At 51.9% G+C, this 27,884-nt stretch overlaps 1 protein-coding gene across 1 annotated transcript in view; it reads left to right on the forward strand.

The window, feature by feature from the left end:
• The first annotated feature begins 24,300 nt into the window (after positions 1 to 24,300).
• LOC140212215 (disintegrin and metalloproteinase domain-containing protein 8-like) overlaps positions 24,301 to 27,884 on the forward strand; it is a 69,292-nt gene continuing 65,708 nt past the window's right edge. Inside the window, exons 1-2 of the mRNA XM_072282931.1 lie at positions 24,301 to 24,495; positions 24,881 to 24,990. Coding sequence (XP_072139032.1) covers positions 24,444 to 24,495; positions 24,881 to 24,990 — 162 coding nt within the window. The 5' untranslated portion in view covers positions 24,301 to 24,443. The remainder of the gene's footprint in view (positions 24,496 to 24,880; positions 24,991 to 27,884) is intronic.

Genomic DNA, 27,884 nt, shown 5'->3' on the forward strand with positions numbered 1-27,884 from the left:
TATCACTACAGGGTAAGGAGTAGGGCGCGTCCTGAGTTATCACTACGGGGTAGGGAGCAGGGCGTGTCCTGAGTTATCACTGTGGGGTTGGTAGTGGGGCGTGTCCTGAGTTTACACTACGGGTTCGGGTGCAGAGAGAGTCCTGAGTTATCACTATGGGGTAGGGAGCAGGGCGCGTGCTGAGTTATCACTACGGGGTAGGGAGCAGGGCGTGTCCTGAGTTATCACTACGGGGTATGGAGCAGGGCGTGTCCTGAGTTATCACTACGGGGTAGGGAACAGGGCGCGACCTGAGTTATCATTACGGGGTAGGGAGCAGGGCGCATCCTGAGTTATCACTACGGGTTAGGGAGCAGGGCGTCTCTGAGGGTTATCACTACGGGGTAGGGAGCAGGGCGTGTCCGAGGGTTATCACTACGGGGTAGGGAGCAGGACGTGTCTTGAGTTATCACTACGGGGTAGGGAGCAGGGCGTGTTCGAGGTTTATCACCATGGGTTAGGGATCAAGGCGTGTCCTGAGTTATCACTACGGGTTAGGGAGCAGGGCTCGTACTGAGTTATCACTACAGGGTAAGGAGCAGGGCGTGTCTGAGTGTTATCACCACGGGGTAGGGAGCAGGGCGTGTCCGAGGGTTATCAGTACAGTGTAGGGAGCAGGGCACGTCCTGAGTTATCATTTTATGGTAGGGAGCAGGGTGTGTCCTGTTATCACTACAGGGTAAGGAGTAGGGCGCGGCCTGAGTTATCAGTACGGGGTAGGGAGCAGGGCGTGTCCTGAATTATCACTGCGGGGAAGGGAACAGGGCGTGTCCGAGGGTTATCACTACGGGGTAGGGAGCACGGCGCGTCCTGAGTTATCACTACGGGTTAGGGAGCAGGGCGTCTCTGAGGGTTATCACTACGGGGTAGGGAGCAGGGCGTGTCCGAGGGTTATCACTACGGGGTAGGGAGCAGGACGTGTCTTGAGTTATCACTACGGGTAGGGAGCAGGGCGTGTTCGAGGTTTATCACCACGGGTTAGGGATCAAGGCGTGTCCTGAGTTATCACTACGGGTTAGGGAGCAGGGCTCGTACTGAGTTATCACTACGGGGTACGGAGCAGTGCGTGTCCTGAGTTATCACTACAGGGTAAGGAGCAGGGCGTGTCTGAGTGTTATCACTACGGGGTAGGGAGCAGGGCGTGTCCGAGGGTTATCAGTACAGTGTAGGGAGCAGGGCACGTCCTGAGTTATCATTTTATGGTAGGGAGCAGGGTGTGTCCTGTTATCACTACAGGGTAAGGAGTAGGGCGCGTCCTGAGTTATGACTATGGGGTAGGGAGCAGGGCGTGTCCTGAGTTTACACTACGGGGTAGGGCGCAGGGCGAGTCCTGAGTTATCACTATGGTGTAGGGAGCAGGGCGTGTCCTGATTTATCAGTATGGGGTAGGGAGCAGGGCGTGTCCAAAGGTTATCACTACGGGGTAGGGAGCAGGGCGCGTCCTGAGTTATCATTACGGGGTAGGGAGCAGGGCGTATCCTGAGTTATCACTACGGGGTAGGGAGCAGGGCGCCTCCTGTGTTATCACTACAGGGTAGGGAGCAGGGCGTGTCTGAGGGTTATAACTACGGGGTAGGGAGCCGGGCGTGTCCGAGGGTTATCAGTACGGTGTCGGGAGCAGGGCACGTCCTGAGTTATCAATTAAGGGTAGGGAGCAGGGCGTGTCCTGTTATCACTACAGGGTAGGGAGCAGGGTGTGTCCTGAGTTTACACTACGGGGTAGGGAGCAGGGCGTGTCCGAAGGTTATCACTACGGGGTAGGGAGCAGGGCGTATCCTGAGTTATCACTACGGGGTAGGGAGCAGGGCGTGTCCTGAATTATCACTACGGAGTAGGGAGCAGGGCGCGTCCTGTGTTATCACTACGGAGTAGGGAGCAGGGCGCGTCCTGAGTTATCACTACGGGGTAGGGAGCAGGGCGCGTCCTGAATTATCACTACGGAGTAGGGAGCAGGGCGCGTCCTTAGTTATTACTATGGGGTAGGGAGCTGGGCGCGTCCTGAATTATCACTACGGGGTAGGGAGCAGGGCGTGTCTGAGGATAATCACTACGGGGTAGGGAGCAGGGCGTGTCTGAGGATAATCACTACGGAGTAGGGAGCAGGACGTCTCTGAGGATAATCACTACGGGGTAGGGAGCAGGCCGCATCCTGAGTTATCACTATGGAGTAGGGAGAAGGGTGTGTCCGAGGGTTATCACTACGGGGTAGGGAGTAGGACATGTCCTGAGTTATCACTATGGGGTAGGGTGCAGGGCGTGTCCGAGGGTTATCACTACGGGGTAGGGAGCAGGGCGTGTATGAGGGTTATCACTACGGGGTAGGGAGCAGAGCGTGTTCGAGCGTTATCACCACAGGGTTGGGAGCAGGGCGCGTCCTGTGTTATCACTGCGGGGTAGGGAGCAGGGCGTGTCCTGAGTTATCAACACGTGGTAAGGAGCAGGGCATGTTAGATGGTTATCACTACAGGGTAGGGAGCAGGGCGTGTCCTGAGTTATCACTACAGGGTAAGGAGCAGGGCGTGTCTGAGGGTTATCACTACGGAATAGGGAGCAGGGCGTGTCCGAGGGTTATCACTACGGGGTACGGAGCAGGGCGTGTCCTGAGTTATCACTACGGGGTAGGGAGCAGGGCGTGTCTGATTGTTATTACTACGGTGTAGGGAGCAGGGCGTGTCCGAGGGTTATCAGTACGGGGTAGGGAGCAGGGCACCTCCTGAGTTATCACTTTAGGGTAGGGAACAGGGCGTGTCCGAATGTTATCACTACGGGGTAGTGAGCAGGGCGTGTCCTGACTTATCACTACGGGGTAGGGAGCAGGGCTTGTTCGAGGGTTATCACTACGGAGTAGGAAGCAGGGAGCGTCCTGAATTATCACTACGGGGTAGGGAGCAGGGCGTGTCCAAGGATAATCACTACGGGGTAGGGAGCAGGACGCGTCCTGAGTTATCACTACGGGGTAGAGAGCAGGGCGTGTCCTGAGTTATCACTACAGGGTAGGGAGCAGGGCGTGTCTGAGGGTTATCACTACGGGTTAGGGAGCAGGGTGTGTCCTGAGTTATCACTACGGGGTAGGGAGCAGGGCGTGTTCGAGCGTTATCACCACAGCGAAGGGAGCAGGGCGCGTCCTGTGTTATCACTACGGTGTAGGGAGCAGGGCGTGTCCTGAATTATCACCACGTGGTAAGGAGCAGGGCGTGTTGAGGGTTATCACTACGGGGTTGGGAGCAGGGCGTGTCCTGAGTTATCACTACGGGGTAGGGAGCAGGGCTTGTTCGAGGGTTATCACTACGGGGTAGGGAGCAGGGCGCGTCCTGAATTATCACTACGGGGTAGGGAGCAGGGCGTGTCCGAGAATAATCACTACGGGGTAGGGAGCAGGACGCGTCCTGAGTTATCACTACGGGGTAGGGAGCAGGGCGTGTCCGAGGGTTATCACTACGTGGTAGTGAGCAGGGCGTGTCCTGAGTTATCACTACGGGGTAGGGAGCAGGGTGCAGCCTGAGTTATCAGTACGGGGTAGGGAGCAGGGCGTGTCCTGAATTATCACTGCGGGGTAGGGAACAGGGCGTGTTCGATGGTTATCACTACGGGGTACGGAGCAGTGCGTGTCCTGAGTTATCACTACAGGGTAAGGAGCAGGGCGTGTCTGAGGGTTATCACTACGGGGTAGGGAGCAGGGCGTGTCCGAGGGTTATCAGTACGGTGTAGGGAGCAGGGCACGTCCTGAGTTATCACTTTAGGGTAGGGAGCAGGGCGTGTCCGAGGGTTATCACTACGTGGTAGTGAGCAGGGCGTGTCCTGAGTTATCACTACGGGGTAAGGAGCAGTTCTTGTTCGAGGGTTATCACTACGGGGTTGGGAGCAGGGCACGTCCTGAGTTATCACTACGGGGTAGGGAGCAGTACGTGTGCTGAGTTATCACTATGGGGTGAGGAGCAGGGCGTGTCTGAGGGTTATCACTACGGGGTAGGGAACAGGGCGTGTCCGAGGGTTATCACTACGGGGTAGGGAGCAGGACGTGTCTTGAGTTATCACTACGGGGTAGGGAGCAGGGCGTGTTCGAGGTTTATCACCACGGGTTAGGGATCAAGGCGTGTCCTGAGTTATCACTACGGGTTAGGGAGCAGGGCTCGTACTGAGTTATCACTACGGGGTACGGAGCAGTGCGTGTCCTGAGTTATCACTACAGGGTAAGGAGCAGGGCGTGTCTGAGTGTTATCACTACGGGGTAGGGAGCAGGGCGTGTCCGAGGGTTATCAGTACAGTGTAGGGAGCAGGGCACGTCCTGAGTTATCACTTTATGGTAGGGAGCAGGGTGTGTCCTGTTATCACTACAGGGTAAGGAGTAGGGCGCGTCCTGAGTTATCACTACGGGGTAGGGAGCAGGGCGTGTCCTGAGTTATCACTGTGGGGTTGGTAGTGGGGCGTGTCCTGAGTTTACACTACGGGTTCGGGTGCAGAGAGAGTCCTGAGTTATCACTATGGGGTAGGGAGCAGGGCGCGTGCTGAGTTATCACTACGGGGTAGGGAGCAGGGCGTGTCCTGAGTTATCACTACGGGGTATGGAGCAGGGCGTGTCCTGAGTTATCACTACGGGGTAGGGAACAGGGCGCGACCTGAGTTATCATTACGGGGTAGGGAGCAGGGCGCATCCTGAGTTATCACTACAGGGTAGGGAGCAGGTCATGTCCGAGTGTTATCACTATGGGGTAGGGAGCAGGGCGCGTCCTGCGTCATCACTATGAGGCAGAGAGCAGGGCGTGTCCAAGGGTTATCACTACGGGGTAGGGAGTAGGACATGTCCTGAGTTATCACTACGGGGTAGGGTGCAGAGCGTGTCTGAGGGTTATCACTACGGGGTAGGGAGCAGGGCGTGTCTGTTATCACTACGGGGTAGGGAGCAGGGCGTGTCCGAGGGTTATCAGTACGGGGTAGGGAGCAGGGCACCTCCTGAGTTATCACTTTAGGGTAGGGAACAGGGCGTGTCCGAATGTTATCACTACGGGGTAGTGAGAAGGACGTGTCCTGACTTATCACTACGGGGTAGGGAGCAGGTCTTGTTCTAGGGTTATCACTACGGAGTAGGGAGCAGGGCGCGTCCTGAATTATCACTACGGGGTCGGGAGCAGGGCGTGTCCGAGAATAATCACTACGGGGTAGGGAGCAGGACGCGTCCTGAGTTATCACTACGGGGTAGGGAGCAGGGCGTGTCCGAGGGTTATCACTACGGGGTAGGGAGCAGGACGTGTCTGAGGGTTATCACTACAGGGTAGGGAGCAGGGCGTGTCTGAGGGTTATCACTACGGGGTAGGGAGCAGGGCGTGTTCGAGCGTTATCACCACAGGGTAGGGAGCAGGGCGTGTTCGAGGTTTATCACCACGGGTTAGGGATCAAGGCGTGTCCTGAGTTATCACTACGGGTTAGGGAGCAGGGCTCGTACTGAGTTATCACTACGGGGTACGGAGCAGTGCGTGTCCTGAGTTATCACTACAGGGTAAGGAGCAGGGCGTGTCTGAGTGCTATCACTACGGGGTAGGGAGCAGGGCGTGTCCGAGGGTTATCAGTACAGTGTAGGGAGCAGGGCACGTCCTGAGTTATCACTTTATGGTAGGGAGCAGGGTGTGTCCTGTTATCACTACAGGGTAAGGAGTAGGGCGCGTCCTGAGTTATCACTACGGGGTAGGGAGCAGGGCGTGTCCTGAGTTATCACTGTGGGGTTGGTAGTGGGGCGTGTCCTGAGTTTACACTACGGGTTCGGGTGCAGAGAGAGTCCTGAGTTATCACTATGGGGTAGGGAGCAGGGCGCGTGCTGAGTTATCACTACGGGGTAGGGAGCAGGGCGTGTCCTGAGTTATCACTACGGGGTATGGAGCAGGGCGTGTCCTGAGTTATCACTACGGGGTAGGGAACAGGGCGCGACCTGAGTTATCATTACGGGGTAGGGAGCAGGGCGCATCCTGAGTTATCACTACAGGGTAGGGAGCAGGTCGTGTCCGAGTGTTATCACTATGGGGTAGGGAGCAGGGCGCGTCCTGCGTCATCACTATGAGGCAGAGAGCAGGGCGTGTCCAAGGGTTATCACTACGGGGTAGGGAGTAGGACATGTCCTGAGTTATCACTACGGGGTAGGGTGCAGAGCGTGTCTGAGGGTTATCACTACGGGGTAGGGAGCAGGGCGTGTCCTGAGTTATCACTACGGGGTAGGGAGCAGGGCGTGTTCGAGCATTATCACCACAGGGTAGGGAGCAGGGCGCGTCCTGTGTTATCACTACGGTGTGGGGAGCAGGGCGTGTCCTGAGTTATCACCACGTGGTAAGGAGCAGGGCGTGTTCGAGGGTTATCACTACGGGGTTGGGAGCAGGGCGTGACCTCAGTTATCACTATGGGGTAGGGAGCAGGGCGTGTCTGAGGGTTATCAGTACGGGGTAGGGAGCAGGGCGTGTCCGAGGGTTATCAGTACAGTGTAGGGAGCAGGGCACGTCCTGAGTTATCACTTTATGGTAGGGAGCAGGGTGTGTCCTGTTATCACTACAGGGTAAGGAGTAGGGCGTGTCCTGAGTTTACACTACGGGGTAGGGAGCAGGGCGTGTGCTGAGTTATCACTACGGGGTACGGAGCAGGGCGTGTCCTGAGTTATCACTACAGGGTAAGGAGTAGGGCGCGTCCTGAGTTATCACTACGGGGTAGGGAGCAGGGCGTGTCCTGAGTTATCACTGTGGGGTTGGTAGTGGGGCGTGTCCTGAGTTTACACTACGGGTTCGGGTGCAGAGAGAGTCCTGAGTTATCACTATGGGGTAGGGAGCAGGGCGCGTGCTGAGTTATCACTACGGGGTAGGGAGCAGGGCGTGTCCTGAGTTATCACTACGGGGTATGGAGCAGGGCGTGTCCTGAGTTATCACTACGGGGTAGGGAACAGGGCGCGACCTGAGTTATCATTACGGGGTAGGGAGCAGGGCGCATCCTGAGTTATCACTACAGGGTAGGGAGCAGGTCGTGTCCGAGTGTTATCACTATGGGGTAGGGAGCAGGGCGCGTCCTGCGTCATCACTATGAGGCAGAGAGCAGGGCGTGTCCAAGGGTTATCACTACGGGGTAGGGAGTAGGACATGTCCTGAGTTATCACTACGGGGTAGGGTGCAGAGCGTGTCTGAGGGTTATCACTACGGGGTAGGGAGCAGGGCGTGTCCTGAGTTATCACTACGGGGTAGGGAGCAGGGCGTGTTCGAGCATTATCACCACAGGGTAGGGAGCAGGGCGCGTCCTGTGTTATCACTACGGTGTGGGGAGCAGGGCGTGTCCTGAGTTATCACCACGTGGTAAGGAGCAGGGCGTGTTCGAGGGTTATCACTACGGGGTTGGGAGCAGGGCGTGACCTCAGTTATCACTATGGGGTAGGGAGCAGGGCGTGTCTGAGGGTTATCAGTACGGGGTAGGGAGCAGGGCGTGTCCGAGGGTTATCAGTACAGTGTAGGGAGCAGGGCACGTCCTGAGTTATCACTTTATGGTAGGGAGCAGGGTGTGTCCTGTTATCACTACAGGGTAAGGAGTAGGGCGCGTCCTGAGTTATCACTACGGGGTAGGGAGCAGGGCGTGTGCTGAGTTATCACTACGGGGTACGGAGCAGGGCGTGTCCTGAGTTATCACTACGGGGTATGGAGCAGGGCATGTCCTGAGTTATCACTACGGGGTAGGGAACAGGGCGCGACCTGAGTTATCATTACGGGGTAGGGAGCAGGGCGCATCCTGAGTTATCACTACGGGTTAGGGAGCAGGGCGTCTCTGAGGGTTATCACTACGGGGTAGGGAGCAGGGCGTGTCCGAGGGTTATCACTACGGGGTAGGGAGCAGGACGTGTCTTGAGTTATCACTACGGGGTAGGGAGCAGGGCGTGTTCGAGCATTATCACCACAGGGTAGGGAGCAGGGCGCGTCCTGTGTTATCACTACGGTGTGGGGAGCAGGGCGTGTCCTGAGTTATCACCACGTGGTAAGGAGCAGGGCGTGTTCGAGGGTTATCACTACGGGGTTGGGAGCAGGGCGTGACCTCAGTTATCACTATGGGGTAGGGAGCAGGGCGTGTCTGAGGGTTATCAGTACGGGGTAGGGAGCAGGGCGTGTCCGAGGGTTATCAGTACAGTGTAGGGAGCAGGGCACGTCCTGAGTTATCACTTTATGGTAGGGAGCAGGGTGTGTCCTGTTATCACTACAGGGTAAGGAGTAGGGCGCGTCCTGAGTTATCACTACGGGGTAGGGAGCAGGGCGTGTGCTGAGTTATCACTACGGGGTACGGAGCAGGGCGTGTCCTGAGTTATCACTACGGGGTATGGAGCAGGGCATGTCCTGAGTTATCACTACGGGGTAGGGAACAGGGCGCGACCTGAGTTATCATTACGGGGTAGGGAGCAGGGCGCATCCTGAGTTATCACTACGGGTTAGGGAGCAGGGCGTCTCTGAGGGTTATCACTACGGGGTAGGGAGCAGGGCGTGTCCGAGGGTTATCACTACGGGGTAGGGAGCAGGACGTGTCTTGAGTTATCACTACGGGGTAGGGAGCAGGGCGTGTTCGAGGTTTATCACCATGGGTTAGGGATCAAGGCGTGTCCTGAGTTATCACTACGGGTTAGGGAGCAGGGCTCGTACTGAGTTATCACTACAGGGTAAGGAGCAGGGCGTGTCTGAGTGTTATCACCACGGGGTAGGGAGCAGGGCGTGTCCGAGGGTTATCAGTACAGTGTAGGGAGCAGGGCACGTCCTGAGTTATCATTTTATGGTAGGGAGCAGGGTGTGTCCTGTTATCACTACAGGGTAAGGAGTAGGGCGCGGCCTGAGTTATCAGTACGGGGTAGGGAGCAGGGCGTGTCCTGAATTATCACTGCGGGGAAGGGAACAGGGCGTGTCCGAGGGTTATCACTACGGGGTAGGGAGCACGGCGCGTCCTGAGTTATCACTACGGGTTAGGGAGCAGGGCGTCTCTGAGGGTTATCACTACGGGGTAGGGAGCAGGGCGTGTCCGAGGGTTATCACTACGGGGTAGGGAGCAGGACGTGTCTTGAGTTATCACTACGGGTAGGGAGCAGGGCGTGTTCGAGGTTTATCACCACGGGTTAGGGATCAAGGCGTGTCCTGAGTTATCACTACGGGTTAGGGAGCAGGGCTCGTACTGAGTTATCACTACGGGGTACGGAGCAGTGCGTGTCCTGAGTTATCACTACAGGGTAAGGAGCAGGGCGTGTCTGAGTGTTATCACTACGGGGTAGGGAGCAGGGCGTGTCCGAGGGTTATCAGTACAGTGTAGGGAGCAGGGCACGTCCTGAGTTATCATTTTATGGTAGGGAGCAGGGTGTGTCCTGTTATCACTACAGGGTAAGGAGTAGGGCGCGTCCTGAGTTATGACTATGGGGTAGGGAGCAGGGCGTGTCCTGAGTTTACACTACGGGGTAGGGCGCAGGGCGAGTCCTGAGTTATCACTATGGTGTAGGGAGCAGGGCGTGTCCTGATTTATCAGTATGGGGTAGGGAGCAGGGCGTGTCCAAAGGTTATCACTACGGGGTAGGGAGCAGGGCGCGTCCTGAGTTATCATTACGGGGTAGGGAGCAGGGCGTATCCTGAGTTATCACTACGGGGTAGGGAGCAGGGCGCCTCCTGTGTTATCACTACAGGGTAGGGAGCAGGGCGTGTCTGAGGGTTATAACTACGGGGTAGGGAGCCGGGCGTGTCCGAGGGTTATCAGTACGGTGTCGGGAGCAGGGCACGTCCTGAGTTATCAATTAAGGGTAGGGAGCAGGGCGTGTCCTGTTATCACTACAGGGTAGGGAGCAGGGTGTGTCCTGAGTTTACACTACGGGGTAGGGAGCAGGGCGTGTCCGAAGGTTATCACTACGGGGTAGGGAGCAGGGCGTATCCTGAGTTATCACTACGGGGTAGGGAGCAGGGCGTGTCCTGAATTATCACTACGGAGTAGGGAGCAGGGCGCGTCCTGTGTTATCACTACGGAGTAGGGAGCAGGGCGCGTCCTGAGTTATCACTACGGGGTAGGGAGCAGGGCGCGTCCTGAATTATCACTACGGAGTAGGGAGCAGGGCGCGTCCTTAGTTATTACTATGGGGTAGGGAGCTGGGCGCGTCCTGAATTATCACTACGGGGTAGGGAGCAGGGCGTGTCTGAGGATAATCACTACGGGGTAGGGAGCAGGGCGTGTCTGAGGATAATCACTACGGAGTAGGGAGCAGGACGTGTCTGAGGATAATCACTACGGGGTAGGGAGCAGGCCGCATCCTGAGTTATCACTATGGAGTAGGGAGAAGGGTGTGTCCGAGGGTTATCACTACGGGGTAGGGAGTAGGACATGTCCTGAGTTATCACTATGGGGTAGGGTGCAGGGCGTGTCCGAGGGTTATCACTACGGGGTAGGGAGCAGGGCGTGTATGAGGGTTATCACTACGGGGTAGGGAGCAGAGCGTGTTCGAGCGTTATCACCACAGGGTTGGGAGCAGGGCGCGTCCTGTGTTATCACTGCGGGGTAGGGAGCAGGGCGTGTCCTGAGTTATCAACACGTGGTAAGGAGCAGGGCATGTTAGATGGTTATCACTACAGGGTAGGGAGCAGGGCGTGTCCTGAGTTATCACTACAGGGTAAGGAGCAGGGCGTGTCTGAGGGTTATCACTACGGAATAGGGAGCAGGGCGTGTCCGAGGGTTATCACTACGGGGTACGGAGCAGGGCGTGTCCTGAGTTATCACTACGGGGTAGGGAGCAGGGCGTGTCTGATTGTTATTACTACGGTGTAGGGAGCAGGGCGTGTCCGAGGGTTATCAGTACGGGGTAGGGAGCAGGGCACCTCCTGAGTTATCACTTTAGGGTAGGGAACAGGGCGTGTCCGAATGTTATCACTACGGGGTAGTGAGCAGGGCGTGTCCTGACTTATCACTACGGGGTAGGGAGCAGGGCTTGTTCGAGGGTTATCACTACGGAGTAGGAAGCAGGGAGCGTCCTGAATTATCACTACGGGGTAGGGAGCAGGGCGTGTCCAAGGATAATCACTACGGGGTAGGGAGCAGGACGCGTCCTGAGTTATCACTACGGGGTAGAGAGCAGGGCGTGTCCTGAGTTATCACTACAGGGTAGGGAGCAGGGCGTGTCTGAGGGTTATCACTACGGGTTAGGGAGCAGGGTGTGTCCTGAGTTATCACTACGGGGTAGGGAGCAGGGCGTGTTCGAGCGTTATCACCACAGCGAAGGGAGCAGGGCGCGTCCTGTGTTATCACTACGGTGTAGGGAGCAGGGCGTGTCCTGAATTATCACCACGTGGTAAGGAGCAGGGCGTGTTGAGGGTTATCACTACGGGGTTGGGAGCAGGGCGTGTCCTGAGTTATCACTACGGGGTAGGGAGCAGGGCTTGTTCGAGGGTTATCACTACGGGGTAGGGAGCAGGGCGCGTCCTGAATTATCACTACGGGGTAGGGAGCAGGGCGTGTCCGAGAATAATCACTACGGGGTAGGGAGCAGGACGCGTCCTGAGTTATCACTACGGGGTAGGGAGCAGGGCGTGTCCGAGGGTTATCACTACGTGGTAGTGAGCAGGGCGTGTCCTGAGTTATCACTACGGGGTAGGGAGCAGGGTGCAGCCTGAGTTATCAGTACGGGGTAGGGAGCAGGGCGTGTCCTGAATTATCACTGCGGGGTAGGGAACAGGGCGTGTTCGATGGTTATCACTACGGGGTACGGAGCAGTGCGTGTCCTGAGTTATCACTACAGGGTAAGGAGCAGGGCGTGTCTGAGGGTTATCACTACGGGGTAGGGAGCAGGGCGTGTCCGAGGGTTATCAGTACGGTGTAGGGAGCAGGGCACGTCCTGAGTTATCACTTTAGGGTAGGGAGCAGGGCGTGTCCGAGGGTTATCACTACGTGGTAGTGAGCAGGGCGTGTCCTGAGTTATCACTACGGGGTAAGGAGCAGTTCTTGTTCGAGGGTTATCACTACGGGGTTGGGAGCAGGGCGCGTCCTGAGTTATCACTACGGGGTAGGGAGCAGTACGTGTGCTGAGTTATCACTATGGGGTGAGGAGCAGGGCGTGTCTGAGGGTTATCACTACGGGGTAGGGAACAGGGCGTGTCCTGAGTTATCACTACGGGGTTGGGAGCAGGGCGCGTCCTGAGTTATCACTGCGGGGTAGGGAGCAGTACGTGTGCTGAGTTATCACTATGGGGTGAGGAGCAGGGCGTGTCTGAGGGTTATCACTACAGGGTAGGGAACAGGGCGTGTCCTGAGTTATCACTACGGGGTAGGGAGCAGGGCGTGTCCTGAGGTATCACTACGGGGTAGGGAGCAGGGCGTGTCCGAGGGTTATCAGTACGGGGTAGGGAGCAGGGCATGTCCTGAGTTATCACTTTCGGGTAGGGAGCAGGGCGTGTCCAAGGGTTATCACTACGGTGTAGTGAGCAGGGCGAGTCATGAGTTATCACTACGGGGTAGGGAGTAGGGCTTGTTCGAGGGTTATCACTACGGGGTAGGGAGCAGGGCGTGTCCTGTTATCACTGCAGGGTAGGGAGCAGGGCGCGTCCTGAGTTATCACTACGGGGTAGGGAGCAGGGCGTGTCCTGAGTTTACACTATGGGTAGGGCGCAGGGCGAGTCCTGAGTTATCACTACGGGGTAGGTAGCAGGGCGTGTCCTGAGTTATCACTACAGGGTAGGGAGCAGGGCGTGTCCGAGGGTTATCACTACGGGGTAGGGAGCAGGGCGCATCCTGAGTTATCACTACGGGGTAGGGAGCAGGGCGCATCCTGAGTTATCACTGCGGGGTAGGGAGCAGGGCGCGTCCGAGGGTTATCATTATGGGGTAGGGAGCAGGGCGTATCCTGAGTTATCACTACGGGGTAGGGAGCAGGGCGTGTCCGAGGGTTATCATTATGGGGTAGGGAGCAGGGCATATCCTGAGTTATCACTACGGGGTAGGGAGCAGGGCGCGTACTGAGTTATCACTACGGGGTAGGGAGCAGGGCTCGTCCTGAGTTATCACTACGGGGTAGGGAGCAGGGTGTGTGCTGAATTATCACTACGGGGTAGGGAGCAGGTCGTGTTCGAGGGTTATCACTGCAGGACGGGTGGGCGTTTCCGAGAGTTCCCACTGTAGGGTAGGGATCTAAGACGTATCCTTGTGCAACACCAGTCTTTCGAAAGATCTTAGCCGAGGTGTTAATTCCCATCCTTACTGACTGCATCTATTGATCAGAAAGTATAACATTCTATTGCAGAGGGAAGTGTTGACCCCCAGTCTTGGAGTTCAGTGATGAACTTGCTTGTAATTATAGTATTGAAGATGGAACTATAGTCAATAATCAATAGACTAGTATAGGTGTCTTTATTTTAGATTTGCAAGGATGTTGCCTGGATTGGGGAGCGTGGCTTATGAGAATCGGTTGAGTGAACTTGGCCTTTTTGTCTTTGGAGCGACGAAGGATGAGAGGTGACCTGATAGAGGTGTATAAGATGATGAGAGGCATTGATCGTGTGGATAGTCAGAGGCTTTTTCCCAGGGTTTGAAATGGCTAACATGAGAGGGCACAGTTCTAAGGTGCTTGGAAGTAGGTACAGAGTAGATATCGGGTAATTTTTTACCGAGAGAGTGGTGAGTGCGTGGAATGGGCTGCTGGCGATGGTGGTGGAGGCAGATACGATGGAGTCTTTTAAGAGACTCCATGGAGCTCATAAAAATAGAGGACTATGGGTAACCCTAGATAATTTCTCAGCTAAGGACATGTTCGACACAGCATTGTGGGTCGAAGGGCCTGTATTGTGCTGTAGGTTTTTCTAAGTTTCTATTGTCCATCTGCTCCAGAGATGTGTGTAGGGGCATGGAGGTGGCATCCACCATAGACCTGTTTTGTCAATGAGCGAACTGCAGTGGATCAGGATTGTTTGCTAGCCTGGAGTTGACATGTGCCATGACCATCTCCCCACGCACTTCAAGATGGTGGATGTCCATGCCAATGGGCAGTACTCATTTACATTGTACTGTGATGATAGTGATCTTCTTAAGCAGGTGGGAACCTCAGATGTAAGCGGGGAGATATTAACGTCTGCAAGTAACCCTGCCAGCTACTGAGTAAACAACCAGGGACATTACCTGGGCCAGATGTTTTCCACAGGTTTATCTTCTGGAGGGCTGATCTTACATTTGCATTGCTGACTGACAATAGATTTAGGTGCATTGTAGGTTGTCTGGATTTCACTTTTGTATGAGTCTTCAATTTTCATTAGGATCAAAGAGCTTTTACAACGTGGACATTGTTCCAGATGGATACAGGGGAGCTTCCCTCTCCTTGTCCAACCTGCCAACCCTAATTCTGCAGGCCTACAGAACTCACAAGTACAGTGTGGTGAGGTTATCTGTACAAACCTCCCTCATGGGGAGTTCCGGACTTTTGCTTCCATATTTTCCCTCTGGCCCTACAATTACATGAGATCCATAAGACCATAAGATCTTAAGACATCGGGAGCAGAATTACGCCATTCAGCCCATTGAGTCTTCTTCGCCGTTCCATCGTGGCTGATCCTGGATCCCACTCAAACCTATATACCTGCCTTCTCCCCATACTGTATCCCTTGATGCCCTGATCAGTCATGAAGCTATCAACTTCTGCCTTAAATGTACCCAAGGACGTGGTCTCCACCACAGTCTGTGGCAGAGCATTCCACAGATTCACTACTCTCTGGCTAAAAAAATTCCTCCTTACCTCTGTTCTGAAAGGTCACCCTCGATTTTGAGGTTATGCCTTTAGTTCTGGATATCCCCACCACAGGAAACATCCTCTCCACATCCACCCTATCTAGTCCTTTCAACATTCGGTAAGTTTCAATGAGATCTCCCTGCATTCTTCAAAGTTCCAGTGAATACAGGCTCAAAGCTGCCAAACACTCCTCATATGTTAACCCCTTCATTCCCTGAATCATCCTCATGAAACTCCTCTGGACTCTGGGAATAAAAGGGGCCTTTTCTGGTTGGCTGCCGGTGACTAGTGGCGTTCCTCAGGGGTCAGTATTGGGACTTCTACTTTTCAAATTGTTTGTCAATGATTTGGATAATGGAATTGATGGCTTTGTGGCAAAGTTTGCGAATGATATGAAGATAGGTGGAGGGGTTGGTAGTGCTGAGGACGCAATGTGATTGCAGCAGGACTTAGAGAAATTGGAAGAATGGGCAAAAAAGTGGCAGATGGAATACAGTGTTGGGAAATGTATGATAATGTATTTTGGTAAAAGGAACAATAGTGCGGACTATTATCTAAATGGGGAGAAGGTTCAAATATCAGAGGTGCAGAGGGACTTAGGAGTCCTTGTGCAAGACTCCCAGAAGGTTAATTTACAGGTTGAGTCTGTGGTAAAGAAGTCAAATGCAATGTTGGCATTTATTTCAAAGGGAATAGAATATAAAAGCAAGGAGATAATGCTGAGCCTTTATAAGACACTAGTCAGGCCGCACTTGGAGTATTGTCAACAGTTTTGGGCCCCAAATCTCAGAAAGGATTTAGAATTTATTTAAATCTTACATCCATTCCACAACTTGAGGGAGTAAAAGTCTTTGTGTTATGATTCTGTTGCAATGTACAGACATGTGAATTTATAAGTCTAATGGCTTGTAGAAAGAAGCTGTCACACAGCCTGGTGGTCCTGGCTTTAATGCTGTGGTAGCATTTGCCAGACGGAAGCAGCTGAAACAGTTTATGGTTGGGGTGACTGGTGTCCCTGATGATCTTCCAGGGCTTCTTTATACACCTGCTACTGTAAATGTCCTCAATGGAGGGAAGGTCACATCCACAGATGTGCTGGGCTGTCTGTATCACTCTCTGCAGTGCCCAGTGATGAAGGTTGCTACAGTTCCCGTACCAGGCGGTGATACAGCCAGTCAGGATGCTCTCAGTGGTGCCCCTGTGGAAGGTCTTGAGGATTTGGGGGCCCATGGCGAACTTGAAACTACTCACCCTCTCAACTGCAGACCCATTGATGTTGACCGGACCGAGTCTGTCTCCGTCCCTCCTGTAATCCACAATCACCTCTTGTTTTTTGGACACTGAGGAAGAGGTGTTTTTGTCATTGGAGAGAGTCTAGAGGAGGTTCACGAGGATGATTCCGGGAATGAAGAGGTTAACATATGACGAGCGTTTGGCAACTTTGGGCCTGTACTCACTGGAATTTAGAAGAATGCGGGGTATCTCATTGAAATGACTAGATAGGGTGGATGTGGAAAGGATGTTTCCTGTGGTGGGGGTATCCAGAATTAAAAGGCATAACCTCAAAATTGAGAAGCAACCTTTGATAACAGAGGTAAGGAGGAATTTTTTTTTGTAGCCAGAGAGTGGTGAATCTGTGGAATGCTCTGCCACAGACTGCAGAGGAGGCTGTCTGTGGGTATATTTAAGGTGGAAATTGATAGTTTCATGATTGGTCAGGGCATCAAAGGATATGGGGAGAAGGCAGGTACATGGGTTTGAGTGGGATCTGGGATCAGCCATGATGGAATGGCAGAGCAGATTCGATGGGCTGAATGGCCTAATTCTGCTCCTATGTCTTAAGGTCTTATGGTCTTAAAGCCCTGAGATTCATTTTCTTGCAGGCATACTCAATAAATCCTTAATAGAATAGTAACCGTAATTGAGTCAGTGAAAGACCGCACCAAGTGGGCATTCAGCAAACTGCAAATACAATCAGAAAGAAAGAATAATAATAATAATAAATAAATAAGCAATAAAGAGTGAGAACATGAGATGAAAAGTCCATAGTTTGTGGGAACATTTCAGTGATGAGGCAAGGGAGGTTGAGTGAAGTTATTCCCTTTGGTTCAGGAGCCTGATGGTTGAGTGGTAATAACTGTTTCTGAACCTGGTGGTGTGGGTCCTGAGACTCCTGTACCTTTTTCTCGATGGCAGAGAGCATGGCCTGGATGGTGGGGGTCCCTGATGGTGGAGCTGCTTTCCTGCAGATGTACTCAATGGTGATGGACCGGACTGTATCCACTATTTTTTTGTGGGATTTTCTGTTCACGGGCATTGGTGTTTCTGTACCAGGCTGTGACACAGCCAGTCAATATACTCTCCACTACACATCTAAAGAAGCTTGTCAAAGTTTTAGCTGTCATGCCAAATCTTCGCAAACTTTTAAGGAAGTAAAGGTACTGCCTCGTTTTCTTCATAATTGCACTTACAGGTCCTCCGACACTGAGGAATTTAAAATTCCTGACCCTCTCCACCTCTGATCCTCCGATGAGGACTGACTCATGAACCTCCTGTTTCCTCCTCCAGAAGTCAATATTCAGCTCCCTGGTCTTATTGACATTGAGAAGAGACTGTTGTTGTGGCTGCGCTCATCCGGATTTTCACTTCCCTCCTATATGCTGATTAGACACCACCTTTGATTTGGCCTACTACAGGGGTGTCCACAGAATTGAATAGGACTTTGGAGCAGTGTCAATTAGGAATAGATTTTAATCAGAATCAGAAATTGAATTAGTTTTCTCTCCAACTCAACACCGCCACCTTTGTCGCCAGACCAGACACACGCTCCGAAATGTTTCACCACGTATCAATGTGGCAATCTCTCTGCCCGGTTTGATGTGTTTCTCCACGAGGTGGCGCTGTCCTCCAGCCGATAGTCGGTCCGGGGCAAAGTTCCAACACAAGGCGGCTTTCCGACACACTCAATATTGCAAAGCAAGCTTCTGCAGGTTCTGCAAAGTTGATTATCTGTCCTAGAGACTAACTGAATATCAATTATTAATAACATTTATTTAATTGAACAGACACTTCATTTGGATCTCAGTTTCCTTTCCCAGGAGTCACTCTCAAGTTCAACTTCAAGTTCAGTTTATTGTCATTCAACCATTCATTTACGCAGCCAAATGAAACAACGTTCCCCCAGACCAAGATGCAGAACACAGTACATGTAACTCACACACAACCATACACATGTACAGTACACCACCAAATGAAACAACGTTGCCCTGGATCAAGGTGCAGAACACAGTAAATATAAGTAGAGCTCTACTGGGGCTTCATTCGTGATGAGGTCGGGTGGCGGCAAGAGTTCAGTGGTCTCACAGCCTGGGGGTAGAAGCTGTCTCCCATCCTAACAGTTCTTGCCCTAATGGCACTGTACGTCCAGTATGATGGGGGGGGGGGTAGGGGGAAGAATCATTGACAATGCCAAGGGCCCTGCAGTCCTCAAAACCCTGGGATTAAGGTTACTCGACATTTGATTTTAATGGGGGATAGGAATATGAAAGTTTTGCAGGGTATGGAGGGAGGTTGGGAGTATTGGGGGAGAGGGGAAAATAGCTGGATTGCTCTAAATGTGGAGGCCAAATGGAATCTTCCTGCCTGGTAACCATTGCTATTCTGTGCTCTCATTCTCTGTTGCTTCAGGACTCCAGTAGCCAGTTCCAGGTAGTTTACCAAGTCACTTGAGACCACGGTCATGGAACATCTCAACAAGACCTTAGATCAGGGGTTCAATAAAGGCATCCGTTAATCTTGCAAGACCATGGATCTGCGTCTGGAAAGTCTTCACTCTCCAGGGCGCAGGCCTGGGCAAGGTTGTATGGAAGACCAGTAGTTGCCTATGCTGCAAGTCTCCCCTCTCCACGACACCAATGTTGTCCATGGGAAGGGCATTAGGACCCATACAGCTTGGCACCAGAACAATGGGTGGTTAAGTGCCTTGCTCGAGGACACACACACTGCCTCAGCCAAGGCTCGAACTCACAACCTTCAGGTCACTAGTCCAATGCCTTAACCACTTGGCCACGTGCCCTCACAATCAGAGGTTCACAACCATTTTAATGTCATGGTCCCTACCAGTAACGGAGAGGTCTGTGGATCCCAGGTTGGGAACCCCTGCCCTAGATACTTCGAGTAAGACATCTTTACTTCTGTAATCATAAAAGAGTACAGCATATGAAGAGGTCTTTTGCCCATCATGTCTGTGTTAACCATATCAATGTCCAAGTCCTTTCCTGATACAAGACTAACATTTGCCTTGCTGTTTGCCCACTGTTCTGAACATTGGTTTTCAGTGACCTGTGACATTAAACATTAAATGATCTTTCACCCAGTTGTGCAGTGTTTGTATACAGCTGCCCCTCCTGCTCTCCCCACCACTCCTACAACCTACATGAGTTAGGAGTCACTCAGAAAGCCAGGAGGCATGGCACCCAGGGAAACTTGGCTGTGTTGATTCAGAACTTGCTTGCCCACTGTAGGCAAAGGGCGGTAGTAGATGGAGAGTATTCTGCCTTGAGGTCGGTCACCAGTGATGTTCCGCAGGGATCTGTTTTGGGACTCCTGGTCTTTGTGATTTTTATAAATGACTTGGAAGAGGAAGTGGAAGGGTGCGTTAGTAAGTTTGTTGATGAAGCAAAGGTTAGTGGAGTTGGGGATAGTGTAGAGGGTTGCTGTAGATTACTGCAAGAAATTGACAAGCTGCAGAGCTGGGCTGAGAAGTGGCAAACAGAGTTTAAAGAGGAGCAGTGTGAAGTGACTGACTTTGGAAGGTCACACTTGAAGGCAGAGTGCAAGGTTAATGGCACGAGATCGAGTGAATAGCCAGAGACGTTTCTCCCAGGGCGGAAATGACTGATATAGGATGGCATAACTTTAAGGTATTCGGAGGAAAGTACAGGTCGCGATGTCAGAGGTAAGTCTTTACACAGAGAATGGTGGGTGCGTGGAACACCCTGCCAGGGGTGGTGGTAGAAGTAGAAACATTAGGGACATTTAAGGGACATGGGCATATGGACGACAGAAAAATGGAAGGTTATGCAGGAGAGAAGGTTGGATTGATAGTGGAGCAGGTTAAAGGGTCAGCACAAAACTGTAGGCTGAAGAGACTGTACAGAGCTGTACTGTTCAATGATCTGTCTTCGTAACACCAAAAACCATCTCTGTGTTAGTCCTAAAACCAGCCCAAAAAAAATTCCCTTCAGCTTCTAACAATCCACATCAAGGAGTTGGAGCTGCAACCGGACAAAGTCCAGATCGTTCAGGAGCCCGAGAGGGGAACAGACAGGACACACAGAGAGGCAGTGGCACCCACGGTGCAGGACACAAGGAACTGGCTGCCAGTCAGTAAGGGGAAAGGGATGAAGGAGCCCGTGCAGAGCTCCCCTGTGGCCGAGCCCCTCAACAGTGGGTATACCATGTTGAACTCTGGGGAGGGGGAGGAGGGGTGAAAGTCCCAGTGGTCAGGTCTCCGGCACTGAGTCTGCCTCTGTGACTCAGAGGGGAAGGGGAAGAAGAGGTGAGCTGTGCTGATGGGGAAATCCCTTAGTTAGGGGAACAGAAAGGAGGTTCTGTGGATGAGAATGAGATTCCCGGATGATATGTTACATCACACATTCCAGGGTGCAGGACACCTCGGATAGAGTACTCAGAATTCCCAAATGGAAGGGTGAGTGGCAGAGATTGTGGTCCATGTAGGTACCAATGACATGGGTAGGAAGAGTGGCAAGGTTCTGCAAAGGGAGTTCAGAGAGTTACTGTTGGTGCTAAGTTAAAGGGCAGGGTCTCCAGGATTGTGATCTCTCTGCAAATTTGATCCACTAAATCCCTCGAACTGTTGGGTGGTCTGTTGCAAGAAACAAAAAGGGTGTTATTTTAAAAAACGCTAACAACAGGAATTCTGCAGATGCTGGAAATTCAAGCAACACACATCAAAGTTGCTGGTGAATGCAGCAGGCCAGGCAGCATCTCTAGGAAGAGGTACAGTCCATGTTTCAGGCTGAGACCCTTCGTCAGGGTGTTATAGCAGGTGATTTTAACTTTCCACATATTGGCTGGGACTCTAAAACTGTAAGAGGACTAGATGGGATAGAGTTTGTCAAAGGTGTTCAGGAATGTTTTCTTTATCAGTACATAGAAGTCCCAATGAGAGAGCATGTGATACTGGTTCTGCTATTAGGGAATGAAGCAGGGCACGTGACAGAGGTTTGTGTAGGGGAACACTTTACATCCAGTGACCACGATGCAGTAGTTTCAAAGTCATTATGCCAAGAGATAGGTCTGGTCTGCGAGTTAAGATCCTAAATTGGAGAAAGGTCATTTTTGATGGTATCAGAAAGGATCTGGTAAGTGTGGATTGGGACAGGCTGTTTTCTGGCAAAGGTATACTCGGTAAGTGAGAACCCTTCAAAAGTGAAATTTTGAGAGTGCAAAGCTTGTATGTGCCTGTCAGAATAAAAGGTAAAGATAACAGGTGTATGGATCCTTGGTTTTCAAGTGATATTGAGGCCCTGGTTAAGAGAATAAAGGAGGTGCACAGCAGGTGTAGGCAGGTAGGAACAAAAGAGGGGCTTATGGAGTATAAGAAATGCAAGAGAGCACATAAGAAAGAAATCAGGAAGGCTAAAAGAAGGCATGAAGCTGCTCTAGCAGACAAGGTGAAGGAGAATCCTCATACATTCTACAGATATGTTGAGAGCAAAAGGATTGCAAGGGATGAAATTGATCCTCTGGAAGATCAGAATGATAATTTGTGTGTGGAGCCAGAAGAGATGGGGAGATTTTAAATAATGTTTTTGCATCTGCATTTACTCAGGAGAAGGACACAGAGTCTAGAGAAGTGAGGCTGAGCAGCATCAACATCCGTCCTGTACAGATTACAGAGGAGGAGGCTTTGCTGTCCTGAGCAAATCAGGGGGGTAAATCCCCAGGGCCTGACCAGGTGTTCCCTCAGACCCTATGGAGGCAACTGCAAAAATTGCCAGGACCCGAGCAGTGATGTTTAAATCATCCTTAGTGACAGGAGGGGCACCAGAGAATTGGAGGATAATCAATGTTGTTCCATTGTTTAAGAAATAAACCAGGAAATTATTGGCTGGTGAGTTGTGGGAAAGTTATTGGAAGGTATTCTAAGTGACTGGATATATGAGTATTTGGATAGACATGGACTGATTAAAGATAGCCAACATTGCTTTGTGCATGGTAGGTCACGTCTCACCAATCTTAGAGTTTTTCTGAGAAAGTTACCAAGAAAATGGATGAAGGCAAGGCAGTGGATGTTGTGTACGTGGGCTTTAGCAAGACATTTGACAAGGTCCCATATGGGAGGTTGGTCAAGAAGTTCAGTCGCTTGGTATTCAAGATGAGGTAGTAAACTGGATTAGACTTCGGCTTTGTGGGGGGAGCCAGAGAGTGGTAGTAGAGAGTTGCCTCTCTGACTGGAGGCCTGGGACTGGTGGAGTGCTGCTGGGATCGGTGCTGGCTACATTGTTGTTTGTCATCTATATCAATGATCTGGTAGATAATGTGGTTAAATGGATTAGCAAATCTGCAGATGACACCAAGATTGGGGGTGTAGTGGACAGTAAGGAAGGCTATCTTGGCTTGAAGGGGAATGTGGACCAGCTGGAAAAATGGGCTGAAAATTAACAGACTGAATTTAATGCAAACTTGTGCGAGGTGTGGCACTTCAGTAGGACAGACCAGGACAGGTCTTACACAGCGAATGGTAGGGCACTGAGGAGTGTGGTAGAACAAAAAGGTTTGATCCATAATTCATTGAAAGTGATATCACAGGTTGATAGGGGCATAAAGAAAGCTTTTGGCATATTGGCCTTCATAAATCAATGTATTGAGTACAGGGGATGGGATGTTATATTGAAGTTGAATAAGACATTGGTGCGGCATCAGAATATTGTGTGCAGTTTTGGTCACCTACCCACGGGAAAGATGTAAATAAAGTTGCAAGAGTACAGAGAAAATTTGCAAGGATGTTGTCAGGTCTGGAGGACGTGAATGATAAGGAAAGATTGAATAGGTTAGTACTTTATTCCTTAGAACGTAGAAGATTGAGAGGAGACTTGATAGAGATATACAAAGTCATGAGAGGTATAGATAGGGTAAATGCAAACAGGCTTTTTCCATGGAGGGTGGGTGAGACAACAACCAGAGGTCATTGGTTAAGGGTGAAAGGTGAAAAGCTTAAGGAAAACATGAGGATTGTGAGCATGTGGAACGAGCTGCCAGCACAAGTGGTGCACACAAGCTTGATTCCAATGTTTCAGCGAGGTTTGGACAGGTACGTGCACGGTAGGGGTATGGAGCACTATGGACCAGTGCAAGTTGATGGGAGTAGGCAGTTAAATTGTTCAGCACTGATTAGAGGGGCCAAATGGCCTGTTTCTGCACTGTATTTTTCTGTAACTGATGTGCAGTGTATCCTCTGTTCGGAAGGTGGTGACGGGTTTGGACTAAGTGACCATGGTTTGGGCTGTATCTCCTTTGAGCAAGTCTCAAATGTCAATGTTGGATAAGGTTTCATTGTGAAAGTGCTGGGTGTTCATTGTAAATGATCCCCAAACACAAACACTTTGGCTTGGAGGGAAGAATACATCCTATTTACAATGATTTTACTCTCTCTAGAGGGGGTAAATGTAAGTTAACAGACAACAATAAACAAAAGCGATGCTGGAAATCCAGAGCAAAACATGCAAAACGGATAGAAGACTGACTGACTGCTGAGGTATGGCGACTTGGGAATCCTCGTGCAGGATTTACCAAAGGTTAACTTGCAGGTTGAGTCTGTGATGAGGAAGACAAATGCAATGTTAGCATTCATTTCAAGAGGACTAGAATATAAAAGCGAGGATGTAATTTATAAGGCACTGGTGAGGCCTCATTTGGAGTATTGGGAGCAGTTGTGTGCATCTCTCCTCCCTCCCCCTACCCCGTCTCCTTCCCTCCTCCTCCTCCCCCTCTTCCCTCCTCCTTCTCCCCTTCCCCTCCTTTTCTTCCCCCACCTCTACCCTCATCACTATTCCCTCCCCATCTCTCCTCCCTACCCACTCCCTTTGCTGCCCTCCTCCCTATTCCCTTACCCTCCTCCTCCTCTCCTTCCTTCCTTCCCCTGCCAGCCTCCCTTCCCTTCTGCTCCTCCCTCTCCCCTCTTCCTTCTCTCTCCTCTCCTTCCTGCCCATCTCACTCCCTCACCTCCACCACTCACTCAGCCTCTCCTCTCTCCCTCTCCTCTTCCCCTCCCTTCCTCCTTCTCTCTCTCCCTCCTCCTTGTCTCTCTCCCTCCTCCTTGTCTCTCTCTGCTCCTCTCCATCCCTCCTCCCTCTTTCCTGTTGTCTGATGAGGATCCCTCGACGTGCCGGGTTGCAGACACATTGTGCGGGAGAGGGGGAGAGGGAGGGAGGGGAGGGAGAGGGGGAGAGGGAGGGAGAGGGGGAGAGGGAGGGAGGAGAGGGAGGGAGGGGAGGGACGGGAGTGTACTCCTTCCCGGCGCTCGGCTGCTGATTGGCGCCGCGTCTCAGTGCAGCGAACACCGAGGCGGGGTTCCTCGCCGAGCGGCTCCATTCAGAGGGCTGCCGTCCACTCGGTCCTCACCCGCCCGGGAGAGACGCCGCTCTCGGTCACAATGCGCTGGGTTTCTGTTACATTGACTTTGTTAGTTGTCTCGATAACCTTTGGTGAGTACGCATCTTTACTAACGGTTCCTATTTCATTAAGAAACTCTTACTGTTGCCCCGCGTTGTATTTAATTTATTTCTCACGCTGAACTGATTAGTTATATTTTAAACAATGATCACCTTTTTGGAAAAGTTAAATTCCGAAGTATATTTGCAGTTTGTTGAAACCGCGAGCTGCCTGTACATCCGCCGACTCATCAGACAGCTATGTCTAACTTACTGGCAACTCTCGGCAACAGTCATTGATGGGAGCGAACAGTTGGTAAAAGTTCCAGGCTCTCTCGCCGGCTGGTTTAAAACGTGCCGGTTATTGTCACAGCAGTACCGGTCCCGGTGATGACGCGCAGACCCCAGTTCATGCTGTCTAACACGGTTCTCCCCGCAGCTGCCTGCTCGCCCTGGTCGGATCCACTTTCTGAAGTCGAGCACCATGAAATTGTGAGACCGCGTCTCTTGGGCTTCACGCCGGCTACAAGGGATCTGCCCCATTCCAAGGTGGGACCGCGACACCCTCTCTCTTGCCGTTAGTAGGGGTGCTTATCGGGGTTAGACAGAAGTGAATGGACGTAAACGTTGATTTACTGAGCAGGTTGAGACTACACGTGTCTCTGCCGGGCAGTGCAGTCCGATAGGCAGCCTGGGAGAATCCGAGGGTTGGTTTTCACCCCGTTCTGTTAACTCGCCTCGTTAAGGATCAGATCACCACTAATAGGGTATATTTAAAGGGGAGGTTGGTAGGTTCTTGATTGGGGAACAAAGGATACTGGAAGAAGATAGGAGATTGTGGTTGAAAGGGATAAAAAATCAGCCATGATAAAACGGCAAAACAGACTCGATGGGCTGAATGGCCTTATTCTGCTCCTATATCTTATTATCTCATGGTCTAACAGCTGCCTGCTTTTGCTTGGGAAGCCAGGAGCGGTTCATTAATCTGAATGCGTAGTCTATCTCCTGCCGGCCTAATTCAGACAGGAGAGCCAACTGCTTCCATTCTTTATCCTGAATTGGATGCTTCCCGCTTTCGCCAGGGTTAGGTTTAGACTGTGGAGAAGCTGGGCTCAGCCAGGGCTGAGGTTCTCACCATAGTCTGTCAAGTAGTTTGGGTACCAGGCTTTATAAGGCATTGGTCAGACCGCATTTGGAATATCGTGCGCAGTTTTGGGCCCCTTATCTAAGAAGGGATAGGCTGGCATTGGAGCGGATTCAAATGAGGTTCATCAGAATGATCCCGGGAATGAAAGGGTTAACGTACTGGGAGCATTTGATGGCTCTGGGCCTGTACTCGCTGGAGTTTATAAGAATGAGGGGGGATCTCACTGAAACCTATTGAATGTTGAAAGGCACAGAGTGGATGTGGAGAGGATGTAAGAGAGTCTGGGTTCAGAGAGCAGTCTCAGACTAAAGGAATGTCCCTTTGGAGCAGAGATGAGGAGGAATTTCTTTACTCAGAGAGCAGTGAATCTGTGGAATTTACTGCCATAGACGGCTGTGGAGGCCAAATCATTGGATATATCTAAAGCGGAGATTGATAGGTTCTTGATTAGTCAGGATGTCAAAGGTTACAGGGAAAAGGCAGGAGAACGGGGCAGAGAGGGAGAATAAATCGGCCATGATCAGAGCAGACAATGGGCTGAATGGCCTAATTCTGCACCTATGTCTATGAAGGTTTAAGCCTGGGATTTGGTTACTTGTGTCATGGGCCCTTTTAAAACAGTTAACCTGATAATCATTAATGAATTAGAGTGTTTAAGAGTTTCTGGGGCCTCCAGGAAAGGAAAGGCTTTTATCCACGTTAGACAGGATCAATGACTCTGTGTTGGTGGGTCCGGGAGTGAGGGAATGGCGTGTTGAATGTAGTCACAAGATGAGTGAGCTGAACAGGGGCATCAGACAGCACAACTCATAAACGATGCCTTGTACATCTCTCAACTTCAACCTTTGCACATTAAATAGTTATATTTATGAGAGAGAGAGAGATGCACACAAACACACATGGAGGGAGGGAGACAGAGGGAAAAAGAGGGAGGGAGAGAGAGAGGAATGAAGGAGGGAGCAAGGGATAGAGAGACAGGGAAGAAGGGAGAGACAGGGAGGACAGGAGGGGAGAGAGGGAGGGAGGGAGAGAGGTGGTGAGGGAGGGAACATAGAACATAGACATCTACAGTGTATTACAGGCCATTCAGCCCACAATGTTATGCTGACCATGTAACCTCCTCTAGAGACCGCCCAGAATTTCCCAACTACTTAGTGGGAGAGAGGCAGGGAGGAAACACAAAATACTCTGCAGATGCTGGGTCAAAGCAACACGCACAACACACTGGAGGAACTCAGCAGGTCGGGCAGCATCCGTGGAAAAGATTGGTCGACGTTTCGGGCCGGAATGTCCTGACGAAGGGTTCCGGCCCGAAACGTTGACCAATCTTTTCCACGGATGCTGCCCGACCTGCTGAATTCGTCCAGTGTGTTGTGAGTGTGGCAGGGAGGAAAAGAGGGGGGAGGGAGGGAAGGAGGGAGAGAGGTGGGGAGGGAAGGGGAGGGAGAGAGGCGAGGAGAGAGAAAGAGAGAGATGGAGGAGAGAGAGAGAGAGAACACTACAGGCAGGAAGGGAGAGAGAGACGGAGAGAGGAAGAGAGAGACAGGGAGGGAGGAAGACAGAGACAGGGAGGGAGGAAGACAGAGACAGGGAGGGAGGAAGAGAGAGACAGAGAGAGGGAGAGAGAGACAGGGAGGGAGGAAGACAGACAAGGAAGGAGGAAGAGAGAGACAGGGAGGGAGGGAGAGAGAGACAGAGGAAGAGAGAGACAGGGAGGGAGGAAGAGAGAGACAGGGAGAGAGGAAGAGAGAGATGGAGAGAGAGAGAGGGGGAAAAGGAGGGAGTGAGACAGAGATTGAGGGAGAAAGGGATGGAGAGAGAGAGGAAGGGACAGACAGAGGTTGAGAGAGACGAATAGAGAGACGGAGGGAGACAGACAGACGGGCAGAGAGATAGAAAGAGAGATGGAGAGACAGGGAGACAGAGTGAGACAGACAGTGAGAGCGTGGTGCAGACAGACAGATGGAGAGGGACAGGCAAGCGGATAGAGAGGGAGAGAGACAGACAGTCTGACATTGAGAGAAATAAGGATTCTGTTTAACTGAGAATTCAGAGAGGTCTAAATCTGGATCAGTAACAAGAAGATCAGACTTTTGGTTTGAAAAGGGAATTTAATTTAAATATCCAGAAAGAATGAGTAAAGTCCTGAGACAACTGTAGGAACGTTTCACTCCGAGTCCTGCGCTCCCAGAAGCAGGCAGATGTGTACCTTCCATCCTCTCTTCCTGGTGAAGTTACTTTCTGAGAATTAGGAGTGTGCAGCTTTGCACTGTAGTAAATGTAGCCTCACCTCATT

The sequence above is a fragment of the Mobula birostris genome, chromosome 18 (assembly GCF_030028105.1).
Source record: "Mobula birostris isolate sMobBir1 chromosome 18, sMobBir1.hap1, whole genome shotgun sequence".
Taxonomy (NCBI): Eukaryota; Metazoa; Chordata; class Chondrichthyes; order Myliobatiformes; family Myliobatidae; genus Mobula; species Mobula birostris.